At 37.1% G+C, this 27,671-nt stretch overlaps 1 protein-coding gene across 2 annotated transcripts in view; it reads right to left on the bottom strand.

Annotated features, from left to right (window-relative positions):
- Window positions 1–24,266, bottom strand: part of MED23 (mediator complex subunit 23) — a 36,294-nt gene extending 12,028 nt beyond the window's left edge. Inside the window, exons 1-20 of one of the 2 annotated variants that reach the window (XM_050316662.1) lie at window positions 24,125–24,266; window positions 22,571–22,602; window positions 22,379–22,466; window positions 21,465–21,589; window positions 21,217–21,328; window positions 20,335–20,433; window positions 19,676–19,777; window positions 18,974–19,043; window positions 17,283–17,395; window positions 16,259–16,354; window positions 15,687–15,704; window positions 9,064–9,264; window positions 7,453–7,596; window positions 5,838–5,983; window positions 5,043–5,288; window positions 4,715–4,857; window positions 3,939–4,113; window positions 2,451–2,614; window positions 1,212–1,336; window positions 539–744 (exon numbers count right to left, since the gene is read on the bottom strand). In XM_050316662.1, the coding sequence (XP_050172619.1) occupies window positions 539–744; window positions 1,212–1,336; window positions 2,451–2,614; window positions 3,939–4,113; window positions 4,715–4,857; window positions 5,043–5,288; window positions 5,838–5,983; window positions 7,453–7,596; window positions 9,064–9,264; window positions 15,687–15,704; window positions 16,259–16,354; window positions 17,283–17,395; window positions 18,974–19,043; window positions 19,676–19,777; window positions 20,335–20,433; window positions 21,217–21,328; window positions 21,465–21,589; window positions 22,379–22,466; window positions 22,571–22,602; window positions 24,125–24,184 (2,465 nt within the window). In that variant the 5' untranslated portion in view covers window positions 24,185–24,266. The remainder of the gene's footprint in view (window positions 1–538; window positions 745–1,211; window positions 1,337–2,450; window positions 2,615–3,938; window positions 4,114–4,714; window positions 4,858–5,042; window positions 5,289–5,837; window positions 5,984–7,452; window positions 7,597–9,063; window positions 9,265–15,686; window positions 15,705–16,258; window positions 16,355–17,282; window positions 17,396–18,973; window positions 19,044–19,675; window positions 19,778–20,334; window positions 20,434–21,216; window positions 21,329–21,464; window positions 21,590–22,378; window positions 22,467–22,570; window positions 22,603–24,124) is intronic. The other variant, XM_050316663.1, reaches the window with a different exon arrangement.
- Window positions 24,267–27,671: the final 3,405 nt, after the last annotated feature.

Raw genomic sequence — 27,671 nt, 5'->3', positions numbered from 1 at the left:
TTTCCTCACTGCACTGAAGAGTAACACATGCTATCATAAATATTATTGTTTCAACAGACCTAACAAGGACTGAAAAGAAATAAATATCCTTTTCACAACTGGAGCTGATGCTGCTACTACCAAGAACAAATAAAAAAATGATAGGATTACTACTTCCATAATGAATTTTCATCTTAATCCAACATTTGTTTTTTAAAAAATACTTAGCCTTTATCCATGCATAAATTATAAATAAATGTGCTGTATTTTGTTTATTATTTAAGATTGTGTGAAATACTGCTATTACAAATAAACTGATTAATTCAAACACCTCATATCCTTGTTTCTCACCAGCAAAAATATGCATTGCAGACCAATGTTAAATGCTACACAATTATTAGGGTATGCTGGCTAGTACCTAGCCCCACTCTCTTTTTCAATGCTCTGCATGCTCTGAATTAATTTTAAAAAAATCCAGCTGTTATTGTAGAAGGCCTATGTCCTCAGAACTGGGAATGCTGCTGTAATAAATTTGAAATAGCATGTCTTTTAAGCTCACCTGAAGCCAATTTGATTAATGTGATCAGTGTCTAACAGCATCTTCCATAGGAGACAAAGAAAAAGCGGGGATGAACCTTGAGCAGAAAAGTGTGTGATTATGTCATTTTCATTGGTCATAGACTTCCACTTTCGGTATTCTTCCTCCACATTCTTCTTCAGGTTAAAACGGCTTTCCTGAGGTACATTATTCTGCTTGAAGAACACCTGAAAAAAGTAGGCTTTGCTGGGACTGAGAGCCTACAGCACAACATTTGAACAGGGAAACTTTTGCCTGACGTAGCACCTTACAAGTTCTTACTTCCTTTTACAATACAACCTACCAGGTAGGGTTGTTACTTCACTGTGACATAACAGTGACTATTTCATCACTAACATGACAAATTGCCAGAGAAAAAAAGGCTTCTCCAACTTTTTATTTTATTTTTTAATTTTTAAAACATCTGATTTGTCTTGCACCAGAAGTATCAGTTGACCAAACTTAGCCCAAGAATACTTCAGGGGAAGCTAATGCATTTCTGGAGAAATAGCAATGCTGCATTCTTCAGGGACTTGAGATTAATGCAGTCTAGACAGGGGAAGAATCCCACCCACTCACAAAAGGCAAAGGATGTTGTTAAGAGAGTAAATTCACTGTGTTTCCAATTGTAAAATCATCAGTTTTAAACTATTACCTGCAGAGGAGCTGGAAAACAGCTTAGTGTATGTGATGCCCAGTTATGTGGAGTAAAATTCATGATAGTCTGCAGTATGTCCTTGCACCAAGTTCCCTGAATTGAATCAGAACCTGTGAAAAAATCTAGAAAATGGATTGATGATATTAGAATTTCATAGAAAAAACATTTCTTAATGGTATTCCTTTTGTCACCATATGCATCAAGGCTTTGCTAGTTCAACTCAGTTTCCATTTTGTCCAACTTCTCCCAGCACTTTTCTCTGACTCTTAATTACTCTACAGAATCATCTGGATATTACCTTTTCTATGCTATTAACAATAAGAAAATTATTTTTAGGTTTTTGAACTAGAAATAAAGCAATCATGATTTTAGCATTTTATATTTAATTTCCTGTAATGACAGTAAGATAAGTTTCTGCTGATTAACTGATTATAGACTTTTAAAAAAATCCTGAGGAAGATAATCATGATGAAGTTGCCAGATGAGATTTTATATTGCTTTAAAAAGACTTCTCAGAAACACCTGTCCCAATTAAACTGTAGAAATAAACCAGAAGCCTCATTCCTCCAACCCTCGTGTTGATTTCATTAAACGTTCAGAAATGGTTAAAAAAACAACAAAAAACCCACAAAGAAGTCCTTTCCCTGTAACCAGTCTTTGTGAATCAGTTGTTGTAACTCTCCAGCAACTCTCCAGATTAGAATCATTAAAAAGGAGAGAAAACAACTGCCTCAAAGCTAACAAAAACCTGATCCATGTCACTGCACGTTGTTAAAACATTAAAACACACCACAGAAGCTTCCTTTTCTCCCTTCCCAAGAAAGGAAACCCAAAACACACACTATTTTTTCTTAAATGTAAGCTGTAGAGGCTTCCACATGAGCAGCACAGTTGCTGTGAACATTCCATGTTTTTTTTTTCTAAATGGCATGTATCATTAATCAATACAAACATTTAAATTTAAAATAATGAAGCTAAAAATAAGACAGTAAAAAACTCCACACCCTAGTCACATGATACCTCTGTATACACTTTAAACAATGTCTGATTTCACTAGGGCTTTAATAACAGCTTCTTGCCTAAATAAAAGTAGCTAGAAGTTAAGATTACACTTCTTTCAAAACCAGAAATGCATGGAATATGTTTTATGACTAGATCATTTCCATGATAACCTATTGAATAGTATTTTAGAGAAATGTCTTGACCACAGCTTTTACTTGGATGTACTGCTATTACCTGTCACATGTGTCGCCCTTGCTAGAGTTAAGATCAAAGCCCTGTTGAGTTCTTCTGATTCTCCTGAAAGAACTGTTTTGGGATCACTGAGGAACCGTGTGAACTGTGGTTGGACTTCTGAGCTGCCCAGAGCTGTGATTAGCCTTAGAGCAGTGCTCTCAACACTGAAAGAAGGAAACAGTCCAGTTAGCAAATAATGCTTATACTACTGCTTCTAAGGTTTCAAAAACACCTATTTTTCCTCCATTTTCTTCTTCAAATAATACAAACCCAAAAAGATTTGTTTTGAAAATTATTAATCTTTTGGAAAAGTTTGCTTTTTCTACTGTTTAATAAATTTGTTATCAACTATTTCAGTACTTTATTTTTAAATAAAGCACTCTAAAGTAGATTTAGTGAAAGTTATAGTTGCAGAGTCCCTGAAAAACAGCCTAAAGTCTTCCAATTTAGAGCCCCCTCATTGTTATCTTTTGCACATCTTCATCTAAAGAAGGGTACACAGATGAATAAATATATGCAAAGCCAGAATAGAAAGGCATGAATAATGCATACGAAGCTTCAAAGCTAACTATCACCTTGAAGTAGACAGTACTAAATTGTCCTTATTAAAGAAATGAGGAAGTTGAGGAAGTACAGCTTTTGATTAAAAGTACTTTCATTTCCAGTGCTTTAGATGGAAGCACTTTTCACACCAGGTAGTTTGAAGTAATTGAAAAGACTTTTATAACATTGTGTCTTTGAAATACCAAAGCCATACAGATAAGTTTACTCCATCCTAGTTGCATGCAGTGCATATTAAAAGTGACTAACACCTATATTTCAGTCTAAGACGACTAAACAAGAGTGAGGTGAATAAAGAGTGCAGGACCTTGAATTTAAGGAGAAACTTGTCTTAATTTCTTTTATTTATGTTTGATAAAGCATAAGCAACTGGGCAATTTGAATTTGGACTAAGAAACTGAGAATCCTGGTCCAGTAGAAGGTGTCTCTGCCCATGGCAAAAGAGTTGGAACTAGATAATCTTTACGGTCCCTTCCAACCCAAATCATTCTATGATTCTATGAATTCACTGTGTAATTAAGACTTTCTGGATATGAACTGATAATAATGAAGTCTCACATACTCCTGCAAGCTTTATTATACTCTTAAGAGTGAACAGACACTATTTTTTACAACTTTTCTACAACAAACCCCAGATTCTACACAGAAACTGAATCTCATACTCTCAACTTTGTTAACAGTAAATTAAACTCATGGAATTAGTCCTGGAATTATCTGCATCACCACTCTAGAATTTCTCTGAACCAGCTTTTCCATCTTTTGTGTATTTAAATTAGCCACTGTTTTATGCATGGTTTACACTGATATAAGACACACACCTTGATGGAAGTACTCATGTCCTATTCAAGCACAGTTCTCACTGCAGCTTTCATTATATGATAAAGAAGAAATCCGGGATTATGGTTAAATATGGTAAACGTCACTCACCACAGATGAAGCTGGTTCTGATTAGTCTGTGGCACAGCAGCCAAAGAATGAAGATGGCTGAGGAGCTGGACTCTGTAATGAGGCTGGATGTGATGCATCCGATAGCTAAACATTTCTAGCAGAGTATGCAAAATTCCCCATGCGTGGGATTTGAACACTGTTGGCAGGAGCTGACCTTATGAAAAAAGGTTTGTAAAGTAAGTTTTAAAATTGATCACACATTGAAATACAGGTACAGAGTACACTGGTTTTATCAGGCTACAAGTCAGATATCTGATTTGCGAAAATGTACTGCCTCCAAAGACCATGTGCTCTCCGAAGAGATGCAAGTGCTGTCTGAAGATGCTGTAAATGTATAGAGGTTAATAATTTCTTGAATGAACATATACAGCAGACATGCAAATTATTTTAATGAGGGCAATTAAGTATCCTGTGTATCTAATTAAGTAACTCTGCTTACAATTTTCCATTAAGCACGTTTTTGCACAATACAGCATAACTAGGAAGGTCTTGACCATACAAGTGATGGTATAAAGGGACAGCAGCACATTCATCTGAAATTTATTGCAACATTAGGACAACTTTTACAATTTCTTTTATATATATATTTTCTTTTCTCTTATATATGCTGTATCATTATATTTTCAGTGCTGGAAGGTGTAAAGACCTTCCCCGGATCTTCGCTCGCGAAGACTGGCCATTAAAATTAAAAAGTTGCCATTTAAAGAAAATACTACTTAACAAAAGGAAGGGGGAAAAAAAGTTTTCTTTCTTACTGATAAAGCCTTTGATGCCCAAGGATTCTATTTCCATATAAACCAAAAGGCGACTATAGGTTTCCACAAGAGCTGGAGCCAAGGCCACACTAGATTTTGCATGGGCCAACTTAATCACCCTTGTAGCTATGCTATGAATTAGACTGAGGAAAGAGAGAAAGTGTTTTTCAGTCAAAAACATGGACTTGAAATTTAAGAAATTTATTAAGTAATTAACAAATCTACACACAACACGTCCAGGCACAGGAAATCTTTCTGATTATCATTAGCTACATACAGATTTACAGATTAAAAAAAAAAAAAAAAAAGAGCTAGTTGCATACTGTACCTCATTTTGGCATGAACTGTGAGTGAATCCAAGAGGTTCATTGGCAACGGGGTAATAGACCCTGATGCCGTGCAATTAGTCCCTGGAAGAGGTGTTCTCATGTTGCCATTTCCATAAATAGTCTCTACTAGTACACCCATTGGCAAAGTGAAACACTCTGAATTGGTTGAATAAGCATTGCACAACAAGGCAATTTTGTAGTCATTCATCTGTAAGCTTTTATTCCTTAAACTCTGTTGCAAAAACCTGTGTGCCGAAGAGACAGAAAGAATGCATGTACATTCCAGAAATACAACCACAACAACCCCAGTCAAAAAATCCATTATAAAACTAGTAGGAAAAAATCAAAATAGTTGTTAATTGCACCACATCAAAACAAGTACAACGTATGTCACAGTTTGTGTTACAATGTTTCTGTATTAAACACCTCAGCAGCTAAATAAACTTTAAAAACCATCTTTCAGGACAAAAACTTAACCCAATGTACTGCTTATCCACACTTTCCAAACCACAGCATAACAAAACCAGTCAATTTACTTTCAGATTCTCCATTAGCAATAAAGACTTATTATTCTGCAATAAAATATATCATTTCCATTAGCTGGATGACAGCATTTCCCTTTTTATGAAATCTTTTGAGTCTGAACTGTGTCTTTTTGAATGACTTTGAACTCATTCCTTTGATAACCTTTATACAGCATCCCATCACACAATACATTCCGAATACAGACTTGGAACTTCCTATGTCATTATGTCAAGGCACAAATCAAAACATAACAAAAACCCCACACTCACTCATGGTGAAGTTTGAGAGAATGAGGAATGGGAATCTGTAACTTGGAGTTGTCACTATGGGCCTTCCGATTCAAATGAATCCAAATGCAGGTCATTGCAAAAGCATGAGTTGACTGAGGTTTGTTAATATCAGGTACAGGAATACACTAAAGAAAGAACACACAAATGTGACATATCACATGGATTAATGTGCAGAAAACTGACTTAGACAGTATTCACAAAGTCAGATTTTTCTTTTTTCTGACCTGCAGCACCATAAGGAACATTTTTAAAGAACAGATTCTACCCTCACCATTGTATGCAATTTTAAATCAAGAGCTCTGGAAGAGACCTGGACCTCAATAATTATTCTGAAAAACACCCAAACCAAACAAATTATCTAAGACCTTGGCAAAAGGAAATTCATGCTTAAAGCATACAAATTCCAGACATATATAGTAACAATCAATATGCTTTTCCTCTCAGCCTCACACATACATTTATTCAGAAATCAGTTATGTATGTGCTTCCACAGTAGGTACCCAGTAGGTTCACCAGTATTTTCTGAAAAATCTAAATTGTTTAGCATCACAGTTAATCCTTAAAGATTAATACATTTCTTATGAAAAGGTACAAATACACCCCTAAATTAAAAAGTTTTGGGTACAGACTCAGGTATGTTACTGCCATTGGAAAAGGCACTCTGGCTCTCTCCTTTTCCCAACGCCTGCAGTTCTTTCCCTTTGATACAGTTACTACTGCACAAGCACCACTGGCTGCACAAGTGAGACATCACCACTGCATAATCAACAGGACTGCAAGACAGATACTCATAAGAGCAACAGCCATAGGTAACATTTAAAGGGCTTGTGAAATTGAATCCTAAGAAATGGTCACACAAAGACTTTAAACAAATGTAAGTTGGAGCCATCACTACAGCTAAAGTAAGTAGTCCCATCACTCTTCCCGTATTTTATGCTGACAAAAGCAACTGCAAGCTCTTGACGCAAGTTGTACTGAAGAATTTCTGTGGGTCAAAACTAATATATTGGGGAAAAAATTGTTACATATCAGTTTGATACACCACACATTTGTATTATCACGATCACTGACCCAAAGCAGAAAGCACTACGAAAAGAGTAAGCAATCTGGACTTCACGCTGACAGTGCTATCATGATAAAAGTTTAAGAACTTCTAACTGTCCCTTTTGGAGGAATGTATAAAGCATGGATACGATTGGATCTGTCCCAGTAGAATGAATTTTAACTAACCATTCACTTCTTTGCAACTGGAAGTGTCTGGAATACTGGAAGTGTACTATTCTCTTACAGCTCAGATGTAACAATAAAATCACTCATTTTTCCTTAACAGTCTCCTCAGTGCTTCAACAAACTCCACAAAACTTTAGTCAAATCAAAGTCAAGGAAGAGAGGAGTAAACATAAGTTTTTCTTGCCCCTAAAAACAAACATGTTTACAAGGATAGGAAAGCCAGGTAAATCCTAAATCCTAAAAAAATCATTTATGAAGCATCTCTCTTCAACTATGCAGCACATAAGTGTTTTAAGAATGACTCAAGAATGATAGTAATACTGACATATAAAGGTTCCAGTTGAATTAAAAATTGGAGACTTACTTCTTTCTCAGGGTACAGGAGGTCAAAAAGCTTCATAACTGGGAGGAAATCAGCCAGTGCATTCTTCTGGATGCTGCCAGAGATGAACTGGAGGAGCACCCACATCAAGTGGTCTCTCCCCTTAATGAGACCACGGCCTGCCAACTGTTAAAAACACTCAGTAACAAACAAATACTGCACAAAGGAAAAAAATCACTACAGAGATTCCTATAAAAGTACAAGGACAGACTAAAACAGCTCCAGTAGAGATCACTGAGAATTTTATAGCAGGACTTAGGTAGAAACGTACATCATGTTCCCAGGAAGAAGAGAAACAGGTACATTAGTTGTAACACACAAACAGACTCTGGGAGAGGCAGAACAATTAATGGTAGATTTAAAATGCATTTAACTCTTGAGGATCACTGTTTTATAAGATTAGCAACACTTAAACACTATGTTAAATTGTCACCCTGTAGCCTTGTAGTGAAGTACAGTATTGCCACTAGCATCAGGCCACAGGTTTTATGAACTTTTTCAATAAAGGAAGTCTCTGAACCAGAACAACTTGGACTTGCTTCATCTGGACTCATGGGGTTTTTTTTGCATGTTATTTAATTTACCTGTAACAGCAATTCTCTAATAACCAATACACTACTTCTGTCTTGCTTGCTGTAGCGTTATATTAGATTTGTTCAATTGTGTTGTGTCACGACTATTGTTTCAATGGTTTATCAACAGTAATTACAGAAAAACAGCCCTGGTAAAATTACTTTTAGGGATAACAAAGAGCAGAGAACTACAATCCATGGCCAGTACAAGATAGCATACAGAGTTATATTTTTATGTAACATGGAACTGTGGACAAATGAAGATGGAGCAATGTGTAGTGCATGTTAGAAACTGTATCTAAATAGCCACAAGCTACTCCTATAGTGAGGAGAAAGAACACCCCTTTCCTACCACGAACAGCACACAGCTCTCTCAGCAAAGAGCTCGGGATGTCACTGACTGACTGTAACCCCTCGTTTCCCTTCTTAGGACTGGTATCACCACCCTTAGAACTCAGAGAGGCATTCAGCACCAGAGAAAAAGGCAAATACTAGTATCAGTTTTAATGGAATTATTATTATTATTGTTGTTATAATAACTTGGGACTTTGATTGTCAATATCACTGCAATTGGACAAATTACCTTTGATTAGATTGCTCTGAGTTGATTGATTAGACAAACAGCGAGTTCCTGCATTCATTTACACGGCATGCTTTTTAGTCCATAGACAGAACAGGGTTCTCACTCTGTTTGAAACTCAGTCGAAAACTAGGTGCAACACCACAGTACTTGCATCTTCCAAATTACACCAGTTTATCTCTTTATTCTACTTATTCACACACTTTCAATCCAAATATAATGCAACATCCTATAACTGAATACACTAAAATCAGATCTAGCTCACAGCACCGTAACTTGAGAATCTGACTTACTCCTATAGAGCACAATATTAAAAATGTAATTAATTCTTGCACATAAGGTACTTCTTTTGCAGGGGTGTATGACACTTCTTTAAAACATACTTGTTTTGTTTTTTTTTTCAATCCTTCTTACCACGTGTGAGTGATACAAACAATTTACCTTTTGATGGAGTGACAGGACCATATGAGGAAAACTCGCAAACTGAAAGAGCACAAAGAAAATGAGCTGGCTGGAGAGATGCTGCCACAGAAGCTGACTGGTTCCACCATCATCAAACTTCTCTTCAGTCTCAGACCGTTCCATGGCATACACCACAAGATCCACCAGCTGGTCCTCCAGCACAGGGCAACGTTGCTTGTGCTGTAAGGCAGAGATCAGATACAGTATTCCAAAAGCCTTGCCATTAACTCCAGAACTTGCACAGTTGCAGTTACAGTACAGCATTTTGAAAGAAGGCTGGGAAGCATGAGATGAAGTCTGAATTTAAGTTAAGGATAAGTCAGTGTATTAAAGCTGCACTACGTTACAGGTCACAATGACTTTTACATTTTATCATACATTACACAATTCCCTACTCAGTTCCAAAGTACAGCTCATCAATGCATAGATAACATCTGGGGATTTTGTTGATTTTTTTCAACAAACTCAACCAGAATGTTATTTCTTTGATCTTGCATTCAAAGAAAACAAAGTCTTTTAACACGTTGGTGGGATTTCTTTTGTTGGTTTTGGATTTTTATGTTAGGGTTTTTTTCTTCCTTCTTTTCAAAAGTAGGGCTCACCACAAAGAAAAAGATGTATCAACTATACTACCAGAGGAAACATCCCAATACCTGATGCAGGCATTTAATAACTATTCTCTTTTTCAGTCTCATTTTGGGCTCACTTATAGACTACAACTAGCAGTAGAATTAACATCTGGTCATTACCCCTATAATTAGATGCTGTCCTATTGACACAACACCACAAGTTACAAGACAGCATCAAAAAGGATTGAAAATAAATCAGTGGTATGTTCTACATACTATGAATAGAAATTACATCTCATAGTGATGAGCTCTTTGGATGTTTGACAACCACAGCCTTCACACTGAGCTACACAAACCCAGAAACAATTAAAGATACACACCAACTCTGATGACTTCTAGTAATTATCAGATAAGGAATGCACTACATATTCAGATACACATTAATACAGATGTATGTAAAAGAAGGCCCCCACAATACCTGTGATTTTGCATTCAGATTAGATCTTCAGTTGAAGCCCATCAAACATAACGTCACATGTTACAAGTTATTTAATGCAACAACCTTTTATTATTACTCTGCATTTGTATTATTACACCCATATAATGTACTATTGCCAAGGACAAAAACTTAATGGGAACTAAACTTATTTTAGAAAGTGCTAGCACTTTGGAAATAATCTAACCTGTTTGTTTCAATGCAATCTGTATTCCAGAACGGTCACATATATTTATTCATTTCTTTGGCCTGATGCCTGTAACATAATGCAGCCTTAAAGAAAAAAACTATTACTTTAATGATACAAAAGAAAAGGAGCTGAGCTGCTCAAACTCTAAACATGAAAATGCAGTATCCGTTTCTAGAGGCAAACAGGTGTTTGTAAACAAGTCTTTAAAATATCACTCAAATACTAATAAAACATTTTAGGGATGCCTTAGATGAGTTCTTTGACTTACTAGCCAGGCAGCCTAAAAAAAACCTTTTAACTAATAAAGAGAGATGCTGAAAGGAGATGCTTGTTCTACCTTCATTGATGGTAGTCTTTTGCTTTGGAAAAAAAAAAGATTCTCTTCAATTAAAGACAGAATGCAAGAATTTGAAAAGTTGTCAAAATACAGTGAACAGCATCCCCTGTTGCATGCTCTTCGCCAGCTCAAAAGTGCAGAAAGCTACAATTCCAGCTGTGCTTTCTTGAAGCATGCTTAACACAAACCTCTAACTAGAACAGAAAGCATCAATTATACCTTTTTTCCCAGAATGCCATGTCACTATCACAGACCAACCATGATACAGGTTTACACAGAGCAGTGTTATCACCATCAGGTCAGAATACTTTGAATCTTTTGTAGTCCCATTTTTTTTTCCCCCTCCCAAAGCAACTAATTATGAAGCAGAGCAGGGTGCAACAGACAACACTAAAGACTAGTTTATAATCCAGCATGCAAAACTACTATGTACAGGGCTTGAAATTTAATAGTTTTCTAAGCACTGGGTTAATGTCCAAAAGCCTAACCATGTTAGGCTGTATGAATTTAGAATAAAGTTATTCAAAGAATACAATAGGAAAAATATTACTGTTAAAAAGAGAGCCAGAATTTCCAGCAGGAATTTTCACTATTCTGAATAATTGTAAGATTGGGAAAAGTTTAAGAGCCAGAAAACTAAAAAAATTAATTCAATCTTTTATTCTGAAAATCATACTTTTATTGCTTTAAGAACAATCTTCAGTAAGAAATATAGCAGTACTTCATGTTCTATCTTCATTAATTTAATTTTCTGGGACTTTTTTTTCTGTATTTTCAGTGAATATACATTTTTTCACAGATTTTGTATCTATAGTTTTAGAATGCTCAGAAATAAAATACTGTGCTGCACAGGAATTTGCAGGATTGGGTCCTTGTTTTATTAATTGCTCAGAACTGAAAGAACATCTCTGTATATACTGAGATGAATAAAAATACAGGTGAGAGCTGATTACCCTCATAAATATATAGGAATTCATGTTATGGTATGGCTTAAGTAAAACAAAAACAAGCAACAAAACCCCCCCAAACACAGTTTTGGATTGCATATGAAAAATATAGCATTCAAAATCACTAAGCTTTTCTCCTGAAGAGAACATAATTCAAATTTTTATAATTTGGTTACACAAACACATATTCTCCATTTTGCCCTGAAAAAAACATTTAAAAATCTGACAAATAACCTAACTGAAAACATTATTAAACCATAAAGAAATACAGTGGGGGGAAAAACAGCTACCACAACACTTTGATTTTTAGAGACTAGCCCTCTGATGATGGAAGTAGTGATGGTACTTTAAGTGGATTAAAGCTTCTATTGGATGGTGATTTGTTGTTCTTATGTGAGTTTGGACTTTTTTTTTTTTTTTTTTTTGGATGGGGTGGTGTTTGCAGGCGCAGGGTTAGCATTAGAAGTGTTTCCTAAAAGAAAAGTATTTTAAGAAGTCAGTAAGGCTGGCTGACAGTTATGATAATTTTTTGAATATTTGAATATTTTAAACAAACATTTACTATACTTAAGAAATGTGTTCAGAAGACCAAACCACAGAGACCAAGATCCCTACAACAGTAAATGGATAAATGGTGTCTCCAAAAGTCCAATTCAGAATGCCTGAAGTAGTTAATACAAGACAGAACTACTCCCACGCTTCTCTTTTCCACGACCGCATGCTACAAAACCACAAAACCTTAAAGCTTATTCTTTGTATTATGCCTGATTCTATTTCTACCAAGTTGGGTAGCCATCCTCAAGTTTTCCTCATCAAAAAACAGACTAAGTTTCAACAAGAAACTTGGACTTGAGTGTTCTCAATGTACACCCCTACAATCAGAAATATATCAAAATAATAATTGGAAATATATAAGAGATAATCACACCCCTTAAATTAAGTACTTTGCCATGTTAACATGGGTAATATTGGATAGTAAGATCCCGGCTATTTTAAAAATAAAAGTGAAAGGAAAGTCAGTTTTTGAATATTGCATTCTGTCACTCCTTTCACAATGCATGCACAGACATGAAATAAACAACAGCTTTCCAAGCTAATTATCCTAGTTTGTAGCCAGCAGAGAATACAACTACACATTCACCCAAACAGAGTATGGCATAGATAATTTCCTACCCAAAGCTGCAGATCACCATTGCTGGTTTAAAAGGTGGCCAACCAATTATATTATTTAAAGAGCAAAATCATTTAATACAATTGCTGCTAATTAAAACTTTGCATAACATTACAGAAACAAGACACTTGAAAATTACCTTCTCTTTCAAATATTCCCCAAACCAGAGAAATCAAAGTAACAAAGCTTGTGGCTCTTTAGAGGACTGCAATAAGATTGTAACTGCAGTAATGCAAGTTAGAATGGCTTTTTATTCTTCATGTAAGTCTGTACATACAGAGAAAGTAAAGATATAAATGAAAACACCAAAAGTGATTTCATGTCCTTAAGACATTACTTAAATTTCATTTTAAGAACCAACTGTAGGATCCCTAAACTAAATCTCAGTTTGGTATCAGTCCACTAAGACACTTTGAACCATTAATAATTTTCAAAGAAACATAGTTACATAGTTCAAAAAACTTATTTAAAAGGTAACTAAGAATCAGGAGTAACACCCCAGCTAGTAGCAGAATATAAATTGACACAGAATCGTAGAATCATTTGGACCCTTAAGATCGAGTCCAACTGCAAACCATGAAAGCAGACATGATAAAATACAATTTAAACCTCTATTTCCTATAGACTAATTCAAACAGGTATACAAGAGTATGTACTACCCCACACAGAAGTACACAGTAGCAAAAACTCCAAGTCCCCAGGAACCAAGAGAAGACACATTTTGAAGTCTGTATTATTACATCTGGACTTAAAGCCAGACAACTGATAAGGGTATTAGAAAACCTCATCCCTCAAGAAAACTTAGAATCCTCAAAGGAACACGTAAATCTATAAACATATAAAATTTTACCTTCATTTTTTTCCCTGCAAGGTTAACAGGACAGCTGGATTTGTATGTTTTTTACACAACAAGAGATGGCTTGAATGAACAGTTTTCTAACACCGATCTGCTTAGTTAAGACTGAACCACAAAATTTTGTTGTTCATCTTCAGGAATATTTGAGAACTAGGACAAATCTGGCTGAACCATACCTAGATTGTGATGCCAAAAGATTCAAATGAAGGCTCCAATCCTGCAACTGGATCTGTGTAAATAGTTGACAGGGCATACAAGCAACTTCACATAAATAATTAATGATCATAAATAAATAATGATCATTGCTTTGAAGTGTTTCTGTATTTACTTTGAAACAAACGTGGCACTATTTGCATTTCTATTATAGCAACAGTTCAGTTCATTTCTGGAGGTTATTTCTCTAACAATAAAGCACAAAATTATTAGCCATTTTACTGAAAGCATTGATATAGTTACATGACTTCTGAAAAGCATGCTACTATTTCTGTCAGGTGGCTACATTAACAAATTCAGCTATAACATGAAGTTAACTTGTACCCAAAAGAGAGTAAATTTCAATGTTCTCCACAGTTTCAAGCAGAGTATACTAACGTTTAAACGGAATATATTTCTTGATCTATACCACTATACCATTCACCTCTATATTTGTATTTTTAACTCACATATTTTCAACTCACAAATTTTCAACAGCTCAAAACATCTTTATGCTGGTGTAATTGCAGCAGCACAGCTATAGTTCACGTTCTGTCAGCATTTCCTTTATAAGCTACATTCTTCACATTTGTTCCTTGGCCATAAAAATTCACGCCAGGATGAAACTTTGTGTAGGAATTCCTATACTAGTAAACAAATTTTAAGGAGTATAGTTTAATATGGTAAAGTAGAAGTTAAAACCCAGCATTTTTAACATAAATGTTTTTTGACCTGAAAGCACAGACCACTCACAGTTAAAAGAATAAAATGGGTTCAACATATTTTTTGTCTAGATCTTGTATAATTTACTAGCTACAAGATGGATAGAGGAATAGTTTGGTTTATTAAGTCAATGCAGACACAGAAATAGACACACAAATACTATTTGTTTAAACAGGAAACCTAGCAGCTCATTTCCAAGGTTTAACATTTCAGCTGCTTTAAGTCTCAAATACAAAAGATTGTCATATACAACACGGAGTACTGTTTGCCAAGATGTAGGAATCTGCTCATTCAAAAACATTGTCCCAGTTCAGAAAAAGTACTGGTGTACTTCACTCACAATGGGAAATATACACAAGGTTTCAGGACCATGTAAATTTTATAGTCAAGTTACAAATCTGAAAGAAGTTTCTTAAATGGAAACACTGACACAACCTTCACTATAGTATTGCAAACAGCAACGCTATTTTATAAATCTTATTTTTTAAAGTAGGTGTGGGAATTTTTAGTGTAATGTAAATATACTGTAAATATAATATCCATAATTTCAAATTTCAAGCAGAAGTCCACTTGGTTGATTTGCTCAGGTGTTTATTTATTTAAACAAGTAGTCAAAATTTTAAGGAACTATTTTTCGTGCAGTATTCTGCACTACTTTTCTTTCACCTAGCTTGGGGAATATTATAATTGCCTATTGGTAAGTTTTTTACAGAGGTTTCCTAATGATAAGAAAATTCCACTAGTAAACCTTTTTTTTTTTAAATTATGCATTTACAGCTTTATAATTTTACAATTAAGTCCAGTGGTTGTTTTGCCACCTGCTTAAAGAAAGAAATTTTGAAGTAAGGATCTCTCCTCATCTGAAAATTCCAGCCAAGCAAAAAGTTATAACTGGAGAAATAGTAACAGTCCATTCCAATGAAAATTTTAGGATCAGAGGACCACTGACTTTATGCTACATCTCTCATATCTCTAGAGATTTGTAGTGAGAATCTGCCCTTGACTAATAGTCCTGCCAATTTCAAGCCCTGCCTGTACATGTATTCTCTAACTGGAATCAGTGGCTACAAAGCGGCCAGCGTATCGTTAGTCACAATACAACAGTAAGGTTGTGAACATACCTGAGCAATGTTCAAGGTCTAGAGCATTGGAGGATGGGCAGGACAAGACAGGACAGAACAAAAATAAAGGAAGAAAAAAAGAAAAGACAAAACAGTGACTATGAGGCCAGCCTCAAGGGTCCCCAAGTCAGACTAAGCCCTCCCATTCTAAGGTATAAAAAGAAAAAATGTTAACAAAACAAAACCCAGCTTTTCAACTACTCTAGTACTATAACATGCCAATATAACAGAGTACAACAATGCTTTAAAAATTAATGAACAATAACCAGTCTCCTACTGTCTGTCAAAGGTGTACTTGAGGCTGGCCTTATAGGAAAAAAAAGCAATGCAAAAAAAAAATCATATTTTAAATCTCTATTTTTCAATTTAACATTCGTAAAGCAATATACAAATGATAGGAATAACAGGTCCAATTAACCTAATATGATCTCATAAAAAAATAAAAATAAATTAAAAAAAAATCACTCTCTGTACCTAAACTGTTTTGCTTAGTTAGCTATAGCAAAGAAAAGAGAAAAAGAATAGTGCAGATTCTATGCAGAATTAAATCATGTTACAGCACAGTACAGTACCTGCTTATTCAGACCTAGCATATTGCAGACCATATCCCTTGAATACGGTTGTTCCAGCACATATCTCAACAAAGCAGTCTGTGGCTCAAACAGATCCTTGAAATAGAAACAAGCAATCACATACAAACACAAATTGCCTTAAAGTTATGTTTAATACTGAGTTTACATTTAACTGAATTAAACAATGTAAGAATGAATGTTTAATTTATGCAGATATGTATTAGCTGGCAAATTGTCTTGGTCTCTGATAACTGAAAGGAGGAAATAATCACAGCCCTTAGAACTGTCAGATTTTATGAGGACCAAATAGAAGTACATTGTTCATCCAATAAAAGGACGGAACAGCCTTGAATTCAAAGGAAACAAGGTAAGACAACTGAGGAAGCACATGACCAAAATGCATAAAAGTCATGCGTAGTGTGAAGAAATCAGATGTGGAACAACCGCTCACTGCATCTTCCAATAGCTGAATAACTTTAAAGAAAAACATTATCTGAAGCTGGGTTCGAAACAAACGGAAGGAGCTGATTCCTCAAGCAACCTGAAGTTGCAATGTGGCACTCCTTGTCAAAGGAATGTTGAGGATGCTAAAAGCTCAAAGGGGCTCAAGAAGAGTCTAAACAAATACTTGGAAAATGAAGGTTTACTAAATACACAGAAACCACATCTGTCTCAGGAAACACACAAAATTATAATTGCCGTAGATTATGAACACTATATATGTTAATAGAGACACTATATATCCTTCCCTAGACAGGATACAGGGAATTGGATGCTGGACAATGTGGATTTCTGTCCTGATCCTTTACCGTTTTTAAGTTCTTTCAGTACACCACTATTTCACACTCAGAGTTTTAGGTTTAAATAAGCTAATTTAAATATAAGTTTGAATTGTAAAATTATCTTTCCAATGGAATAACAAAGAGCACAGAAAAGATGAAATTACCATCCTCTTCTCTTTCCCACAGCCACTGCTTAACTACTTTTCCAATATAACATGTTTAAGAAGTTTAATAAGGCATACCTTATCATACGGTAAGAGACCTTTCAAAGGAAAACGAAGGGTTGTAGGATCCAGCTTCCATGAGTTACACATGGCACCTGAGTTATTTACCACAGGAAGGAGACTACAGCGACCTAAATGCAAACAAACATAAATTCTAAACCAATGAAACTGGCCTATTCCCTAATCATCTTGATGTAAAAACTGGCCTCAGACATTTTTATGCTCTCCTTAAATTTGCACTGCTTAAAGCTTTTGACCATAGGATTGCTTCAGGCTGATTTTACTTTCCTAATGAAATTTCAACTAATAAAATACCTAAGGAGTAAAATCCCCATTTATTCAGATTAGGTACCTTAAAAATAAATATTTTTGCAAATATCAATCTAAAAGTACCTTTTTAAGTTACCAGAAGACTGTTCCCTTACCATTGCTTGACCTAGGGATTTGATTTTGGTACACTGATGTTTTCCACAAAGAAAATGGCATTTTAAATCTAATTATATAATCTAGTCTTACAATTTCCCTTAATTCCTCCTGTGGGCAAGATTCTGTTCAGCAAACTAGTCAAATGCAAGGGTGTGCATTCCAATTGCACTCAGTGGAAATCTAGTCAATTCAGACCAACGTGATTCAGCTGATCACACATGAAGAGTGTTCTGTAAGCTAAATTTACACTTGTTAGTCAGTGTAGATTAGACACCTGGGATTTATTTCATAGGCCCCAAGCACACCTGTATATCAGCATCTAAATTTAGGTGCCTCAATTTTGACTTCTGACAGTTCAAATTCCAAGACTTCTATTATCCAAACTGGTCATACTATTACCAGATAAAACAAAAAGCAAATAAATATTTATTTTTTCCCTTCAACCACATCTATACAATTCATTTACACAATGCTTGGGGAAAATTGTGTGTGATCCCCATGAGCCATATAAATAAAAGCTATGCCACACTTTCAATACAAGAATAACTACAAGCTTCTGAAACAAAATGCTTTGAAACATTACAGATGAATTTACATTCTTAATCTCTACACTGAATAAGCTCAGCTGCAGTAAAATCCAAGAAAGAAGGGCAGCTGTTATTAAACTCCTTAATTCTCAAAGCAAACATAAGACATTTCTATCTTCTGCAGAAAATGAAGCAAGCATCACAATGAAACTAGCAAATTTTGATCAGCAGATTTCTAACAATAAATGAAGCTTAGCATTTCTTTCACAGAAAAGTAGAACCAGTACTCATATGAGCAAGGAAATGTTGACACAGAAGCCTGCAAAAACAGAGAGAGGGCTGAGCAGCTACAAAAGCTGCAATGGAAGTTGAAGTCAGAAAACACTCCATGACTAACACACCAGTGGATATGTATTAAATCAAAATCCCTGAGCATAGAAAACCTACAGTTTTCTTAACGTCTACAGTACTTGGAAAATATATGACCGTGTAACAGGTGGTTAGCACTTAGTGGTTAAGACTTCCATTACCAGGTTGTAGCAAAAATTATTTTGATCTCATCAATACGAATTTTCCCCTTCAAAGCAAAAACTGAAGGGAACCAAGCCTGAGAACTGACAAGAGTAAAGACACTTCATGAAACAAAAGATCTGAATCGTATGACTTAGACGATGTATGTGACCAAAAGTTATAAGAAACAAAATAGTTCAAAATAAATAATTTATTTTAAAGTCATTCATTAAGTCATTCTCTTACCACAAATGGAATTTATCCTTGCTGTAGGTCTGAAGGTATCCACAAAATCTGATACTAAATTACCTAGTAACTGGGTGAGAAAAGGAGGAAAAAACAAGGATTTAAGTTCCAGATAATGATAAGGAGTACTCAAAATGCAATACTTTACACATTTTACTAAAAATAAAGGAATCTACTAAAACAACTAGCTTCCTACACATTTCAACAAGTCAGAAAAATCATTCAGAACCTAACATCACAAAAGAAAAAATGTGACTAGAAAGAAGGTGCAGGAAGCACTCTTCTCAACTTGCACTCAAGTAAGAGTTTATATAAAGAATTGCTTCTCCTATGCAAACTATATTATTTCAATGCATAACACTTAGTAACAGATAATTTAAGACAAGCTACAATTTCTGTTCATAATACATCTGTTTATTTTACCAGAATGCAAAATTAAAAACTGGATCATTATTACTTTTTTTTTAAACAATTACCATTTTCATGGCACCAAATATTTTTGTATCACTGAATTTAAACACAGAGAGCTGCTGCTGCAATCACATCAAGCCTGTAACTTAATTTATATGACTAAACAAAGAGCTTACTGTTGAATATAAGATTTTAATTCTTCACGTAAACCCTGTTTTGAAAAAAACAAAAGTAATTTTGGTTTGTGTGCAACAAAACTCCAGATTACATTATTTTGTATCGTATCATTACCCAATGGGGAAGTTTTCCTTCGGGATATAGCTTTCTGATTTCTGTAACTGCAAAGTAGGCAGGTAACAAACATGCATTTCTTTCCAAAATGTAGGCTACCACCTATAAATGAAAAAATAAATCAGTGTAAAAGACTCTGGATAAGGTAAATGAAAGTGTAGTCTGCCTACTAATATGAGATAGTCCATTAAAACAGACAAAAGAATTAAAATACTTTTTCTTAAGTTGTATTCTGGTAGTACTACTCTAGTCTAAAACTTATATTTAATTGTACAAGCCTAAGTTAGACTGTCTAAACCTAAGTAAAACCATGCCCCTATGTCTGCCTACAAAGTACTGATAACAATTACTATTTTTATTCATTAAGAAAAAAAAAATAAAGAAACTAATCTCAGTATTAAATCCCACACATTTCACCTTAAGCACATCAAACATTGGGCCTTATTCTGCTGCTAGGCTTTCAATGCCTATTTACAGTATTTACAAAAATTGCTTTGTTTCCTGCATAAAATGCATTTACAGTAAAGAATAAGGGCACAATGACGCTTTCCTTATGAAATGTACCAATACTCAGAGCCATCCCACCCATTACAAACTCACTAGTAACAACAGAATGAGGCCCATCGTCCTCTGTAGTGATACAGTGTTCAGACAGTTACCTCTCTTGCTGCTAAAAGCTGCTGTACAACAGCTGAGCTCACAGTGTTGGGAATTGTTAAGATTTTCTCTAGGATCACTTTCAACAGGTCTCGCACACCCTGAAAGAAAGCACATAAAATTAACATCCCCAGATATTCTTTATTTCTGGCAGAAAGATTACACAATCAGTATGGTCAGACAATATTTTGACAGAATTAGCTCTTTGTTGCTAAGTTTCAGAAGAGAAATGGCTGCTGAGAATTTGAACACTAACAACCTAAAACTGCTTTGGAATGTCTCAATCTCAGGATACCCCAGATGAGAAAGTAACTGTTGATATTTTCATGCAGATCCAGAGACATCCAACCTACAGTGCCTTGTGCAGGGTGACCAGAGCACTACGTTGCATTTTATTTTGTAGTTTATTTTGCTCTAACACAATCAACAACGCTGATGAGGTGATTCTCTGCAAGACATGCGTGGTTTCCTACTCCTTCTGCTGGAGTTGTACTCTGCCAAAGACTCAGCTTTCCAGACCCCTCTGCTATGTAGCAAGAGGGGTTAAAGCAGATGGTAAAATTTCAGCCTTAATGCTTGATAGTGTTACTTTCATATGTATACCACTTCTGCAACTGCATTAGAGTTACTTAGCCTGTAACTGAGAAAGGATGAAATGGCACAGTAATAGAGAAAAGAGTAAGAAGAGTTACGTTGTAAATACAAAATTACCTCTTAAGGTAAAGCTTCACTATGAAAAAGCATTACAAGTGGTCTCACTGAATTTTTTTTCTCTTGTAAGCAAAGCAGACTTTGAAAGACTGGGTGTCTCTGATATAAAATCATAAAAACAAAGCTACAGAGTAACATATTTTAGCACAGAAAAAGGAATGGGTGGAAGATACCTTGTAGTCTACACCTCCAATAATCTTCCGGATCAATTTAAATGTTAATGCCCACAACTGAGTCCTTTCCCATTCAAGTGTATCGGAGTTTATCAGAGATTCACAGACCATCCTAGCAGAAGATAATGCAAGAGTAAATGAAATATAATAAGCACGTTTTCCAGAACTAGTTGTACAATGTCATTGTAAAAATACCTCCAATATTATAATTTCCATGTATCTTATCAATTCATTCCAACATAACTTACCTGGGAGGCAAAAGTCCAGTTTCTACTGCCATTGCTAGGCAGTCATAAAGAAAAGAAATTCTTTTAGGACTATGTTGGCTATGAATGAATCTTACAATCCACTGGACACACTGTTCATGGGACTCCTGAAAAACCAATAGAGGAGAGAAAGAATGTATTTACAGGTAGTGAAACAAATGACAAAATTCACGTAGTATCCTACATGGAGGAAATGAAACTAACACAAGAACAAGACTATGCATTGGTGGAAGTGATCCAGCTGTCCAACCTATAGTTTTTCCTACAAGTCTTTTGATCTTTTTTTGAAGAAGTTCACTTGTCCAACAGAAGTTGTTCAGGTATCCAGCACAGAAAACATCTCCTAGCTTAACCACTGATTTCTACAGTCAACTTTGGTTTTCAGATATAAGTTAGCATATAATAAAGTAAGACAGAACTGTTCTATATTATTCTTCCCTTTTCAAAGTCATAATAAATTCAATAAAAACAAAGTTGACCAGGTCTCCAAGGATGGAACAGTGCCTGGAAGCACCTAGATTTTGAAAGGTAATTTTTAAACATACATATATAGCTTCTTTTTTTTTTTTAATTTTTGCCTACTTATTCACTTCTACTAGAAATTCTGTAACAAATTACCTTTATCTGTTTATTTTGTTACTGTTATACTTCCATTTGTTTATCTTTATTTGCACTGCACACCAACTTCCGCTGAAAAAACTATATAACATTACAAATCTCAAAACTAATTTTTGTCTTGCAAAGTCTTCCTATATTCTTTACTACACAATGTCTGAAAGCAGATTCTGAATGACTGGACACAGACCTTACAGCTTAAGTGTCTGTCTACTAGACGAGGTATCTTTATTTAAACGAAAGCATATAAAGTACACATAAGCACCAAATAAAATGTTAACCTGGGAAAGACTGCTCCAGAACTGTCTAAAAGCTCCCAGGCAGCTGATCAGTTTGGTTCTCTCATCTTCAGGAGTGTCCATAAACATTCTAATGCAAATAAGAACATCAGTTATTAGCAGTACCCAATGAAACAAGTAGAAAAATACATCTTTGCAGAAAATCTTGCACAAGTAAACTAATATTACACTTACCCAGGAAAAGCTTCTTCAATTACTTCTGTTTTCTGTAAGAGAAAACCCCAGAGTGAGCTACTGTTAAAAGGTGTTTTTTAAAAGGTTTTCTAGGAGTATCACACCACAGGACCTTATCAGCTATTGTCACCCCAGCGTTTCCAACTGTGAAGTTCCCACATCTACCAAGTGGTCCATTCCTTTGTGCTCTACAAAACAATGACTAAATGACCCAATGACTTGGGTTCATATAGGGGAAGTCCCGTTTAACTAATTTAATATCTTTCTATCATAAGGTCACTTGCCTAGAGGACAAAGGGAAGACAGTGGGTATACTTTTTATGGATAATGCTTTTAGTACCATCTCTCACAGCATACTTCTGGACAAGCTGCTGAACTGTGGAGTGAGTGGGTTCACAGCACGCTGGGTGAAGAACTGGCTGGAGGGCAGAGCTCAAAGGATTGCAGTGAGTGGGTCTGCATCTGGCTGGTGACGGGTCACTAGCAGTGTTCCTCTGGGCTCAATTGTAGGGTCAGCCCTGTTCAACACATTTATCAATTATATGGATGCAGGGGTTGAATGAACCATGAGCAAATTTGCTGATGATAGTAAACTGAGAGGTGTGTTGACCCTCTGAGGGATGAGAGGCCACACAAAAGGAAGTGGCAATTGGTGGCATGAAATTTGAAAGTACCAGATCCTGCACCTGAGACAGGATAATGCTGGGCACAAGTATAAATCAGGAAAGTATTGGCTGGAGATCAGCCCTTTGGAAAGGGATCTGGGGGTGCTGTTTGACAGCTGGCTCAATGTGAATCAGCAGGGAGCCCAGGCAGCCAGGAGGGCAAACCCCAGTGCTTGCTGTTTGCAAACACTGTATTTAACCAGCTGGCCAAAAGAGGTGATCATCCTGCCGTATCAATCCTTGGTGTGGCCTCACCTTGAGTAGTGTGAGCAGTTCTGGGGCGCACAATTTAAGAAGGATGTGAAGGTCCCTGAATGCACCCAAAGAAGGGAGCAAAGCTGGTAAAAGGGGTGGAAGGCATGTCCTGTGAGGAGTAGAGGACTTTGGGCTAACTGTGCTTCATGTGGCAGGCACCATTGTGTGAGCGTATTTCCACTATTTGTCCACACCTTACGCTGGCTGAAGAGAAAGGTCTCCTCAAGACATTCATCTTCTCACAGTCTCCTTCAAAACGCCTCTTTAAAGTGCTTGTTCTGCAGTGCACTTAGCGTTTATGCCCCTTTTTATGCCCAGTCCAACTCTGCGTCACCTCTCCTGTAACACTCAGCGGAGGGCGATTTCAGCCCTGAGAAATCCCCTCTGCCTCTCACGGATCCCTCGGGCCGCGGGGCCGCCGCTGGAACAGCGCCGAGCACGACCTGGGAGGGCGGCGGGGCTTCACCGCACCAACCGCGCCGGGGGAACCAGTGGCCCCTCTTCCCGCTGCTTTACACCTCCTTCGGGATGCCTCCACCCCGCGGGGGTGCCCGGCGGGCCGCAGGGGCCCAGACGAGTCCCGGGCCCACCCACAAGGCTGCGCCCGCGGCGGCGCCCCCGGGGACGGACTCACCACCACCTCCTCGAAGATGCTCTGCAGCTGCGTCTCCATGGGCACCATGGGGATGGCCATGGGGCCGGCCAGGCCCCGCCGGGCCCTTTGTCAGCCGCAGACAGAGGCGCCCGCCAACCCTGCTCCTGCTCCCGCCCCCGCCGGAAGCTCCTCCCGCATCCTGCTCCCCGGGAAGCGGCTGCTCGGCACGGCCGTTCCGGGAGCCGCCGCTGCCTGCCCGGCAACGGGGAACAGCGGGAACGGAGGGCCAAGGGGGAAAGCAGCAGCCACTTGAAACTTGGGAGTGGTTTGGGTTGGGTTTCGTTGGTTGGTTGGTTTGGGTTTAGGTTTGGGTTTTCTCTTTACGAAAATATTTTCTTAGGCTTCTTTGGTTTTTTGAATAGTCCGTCCTTAGAATAATTTCTGGCGAAATACTGGTTCTGGTTCTTATGGCAAGGATCCCTTGCATTACCGTGGGACTATAGTTTGCTGAAATTACTGTGGAGTCATTCATGCCCATAGTAAGTCACAGGACAAGCTGAAAATGCATTTATCTAAAGACTAGAATATCTAGGAATATTTTATCACAGAATCGCAGAATTTGTCAGATTAAAAGGGACCACAGTAGATCATCCAGTCCAACCTCCCTGCTCAGGCAGGGTCATCCCAGAGGACATTGCACAGGACTGTGTCCAGAAGGTTTTTGAATATCTCCTGTGAGATATTGCCCAGAACCTCTCTGGGCAGTCTGTTCCAGTGCTTGGTCACTTGCACAGTAAAGAAGTTCTTCCTCATGTTCAAGTGTAACTTTTTTGCATCAGTTTCTGCCTGTTACCTCTTGTAATATTACTTGCACCACCAAGCAGAGCCTGGCTCCATCCTCTTGACACCCTCCCTTCGGATACCTATAGACACGGATGAGGTCCTCTCTCAGTCATCTCCTCTTGAGGCTGAACAGGCCCAACTCCGGTCAGTCTTTCCTCACAAGAGAGATGCTCCAGTCCCCCCGTCATCTTTACTGCCCTCCGCTGGACCCACTCCAGGAACTCCACATCTGTCTTGTGCTGAGGAGCCCAGAACTGGACACAGTAAAATACAATAGTATTACACTACAATCACAGGGTCTTGTCTTACACCTTGGTACATGGGAGATGAGACTGACACCCACCTGTCTACAACCTCCTATAGGGTAACTGTAGAGAGCATTATATTTATGCAGTGGTTTTTATACTAAAAATAAATGTAAAATACCAAATCAAGACAGTTTTAAAATTTTGTGGGTCTCTGATGCTGACACTGTATTTTCTGAGCCATCTGTGGCTGTTTGGCTGCAAACCTAAATTCAGCTAGTGCTGGTAATCAGATACAAACGTATGTCTTCAGCAGAAAAATAAAATTGATTGTCTCTCTCTTTGATCAGCTATCAAGCTGATAACTGGAGGCCTCAGAGCAGTGAGAAATTAACATTTCCAGGCTTGGAATTGAGTGGAAAATAGCGATTTACCTGTAGGGGAAAAGCTCACATGGAATTGGGCAGATAATTATTTGTTTTAAATGTAAACAGCTTTTGTGTATATAGTCCTAGAAGAATGCATAATATAAACAATGAGAAATGCTGTAAATAAATTTAAAAAGTACCATGGGAAATTGTGATATATGGGGTACCAGTGCTTGCATAGCTAGCAGAGACATGTTGCAGCCAACAGTATAAAATATAAGCATGTTCTCATATAAACAGCTAGGAATGTACAGGTTTACATTCTTTGTCCTTACAGAATGCACAGTTGCAAAGCATCAAAGGACCTATGGAACTACTTTAGGATCTTATCACCTGATTTTGGTGCTTTTACTCACCCATCCGAAAGTGAGTGTTCTTTGGGCTGGACATTCCCTGCAGGCGTTTCTGCCAGGACAGGGGATCTGCCTGGAAGTTGCCTGCAATCTTGGGAGACCAGTTGGCCCAGTTGGCTCAGCCTCCAGCCCTATTTTGAACACTTTTGCAAACTGATATGTACCAAAGTCAATCAAAATCATCACAGCTCCCCATCTCTTGAATGCATCATTATGCAAGCATCCAGATGGTTCCTCCTGCAGGGCCCACTGGATGTTCTTATCTTAGTACAAATTGTCTTTCTCATCAGAGACAATTACCAAGGGAAGGGTGTGAACCTGTGTGGGGAAGGGCACACTCAAGACCTGGTTATCTTATCTCAGTCACACTTTGACAGAGAATCTAGTTATTGGGGTGGAGCTGAGGACCAGGGATGCCACAGCAGGTCAGGCCTAAGTAAAGGTCATCCTGCTTTGCCTAAGGGAGCCAAGTGTCCATAAGGAGAAAGAGTAAGGCCCTTATGTGATGGGATTGCACCCAGGTGTCTGCCAAGGCATGAACCACTATCAGACCCTGTGTTAGGTAACACAGAGCCGCACAACTCACCAAACAAGGAAGAAAAGCAGCATTTGCATGAAGATGAAATGACCCTCTTCACCCAGACACAGAAAAATAGATGCACTTTTCAAAATGACTGTAAATATCATGTTACTCTGGCAAACCACCTTCATCAAAATGACCATTTGTTTAAGGATGAGAAAAGTTTATGAGAAAAATGGTTAAGCTTTGGAGTTCTTTTCCCTGAATGCAATTCATTTTAGAAGGTGGATGATAAATGAGTATAAAGGTGTCTTTGAACTCACAGTATGTAAAGCTTATCTATTTCTTCATGGCCTTAGAGGACTTATCTGTATTAGTGAAAATTGAAAGGGTCTACAACACAATGCTCTTTAAAAATTACTTTCCCTATTTTCCTGACATGCTTGCTGACCTGCATGTCAGAGATGTCCTGCCTGTGTTCTTTGAAAATATCTTTCAGTTTTTGAAAGTGCCAGATGAATAGAGGACTGCAGTTTAACTATAGGGGTGTGGGTTTGTTTGTACCCTAGCCCTGCCTTTGTATAGTGTCAGTCTGTGTGCAGAATGGTCACTTACATTTATGATTTAGTAACTGAGAACAGAAAGGATAATTGATAATTATTTCCTTCTTCCCTGTTGTTTTCTTTACTCTTAAGTATTGATCATATTGATTGCTTTTTTTTGAATGCGAATTTTCTTTTGCTGGAATGAAAAGAAGTATTTTTAATCATGTGAGGCCCTTGATCTTTAAATAGAAAAGTTTGGGTTCTTGGTTAATGTTTATTAAGTTTTATAATCTTATTTTATTGGTGAGAAATGTAATAGAAATTCATCACATGGGTAGTAAAGTATGTGAAATTAGAGCAATGATTAGATAAAAGTAGCAAAATCAAGTATATGAGGTCACATCCTGTTCATTTTAGCTATTACTGAGCAGTGCTTAAACAGCCTCAAAGCCTCCTCTGTGAATAGCCTGGGGGTGCACAAGAGGTTGGGATGGGTCACAGATGGGCCTTCTGGCCCCAGCTGACCAAAGGGATACCTCACATCATATGAAACAGTGCTCAGCAATAAAACTTTTATGGGAAAAAAGGAAGGAATAGGGAATGGTCAGTGATGGTGTTTGCCTTCCCAAGTAATCATTACACGTGGTGGAAC

This window comes from Myiozetetes cayanensis, unplaced genomic scaffold (genome assembly GCF_022539395.1).
Source record: "Myiozetetes cayanensis isolate MyiCay16 unplaced genomic scaffold, myiCay2020 scf2-11, whole genome shotgun sequence".
In the NCBI taxonomy this organism is placed as follows: domain Eukaryota; kingdom Metazoa; phylum Chordata; class Aves; order Passeriformes; family Tyrannidae; genus Myiozetetes; species Myiozetetes cayanensis.
This window is presented reverse-complemented; position numbering and strand designations above follow the sequence as displayed.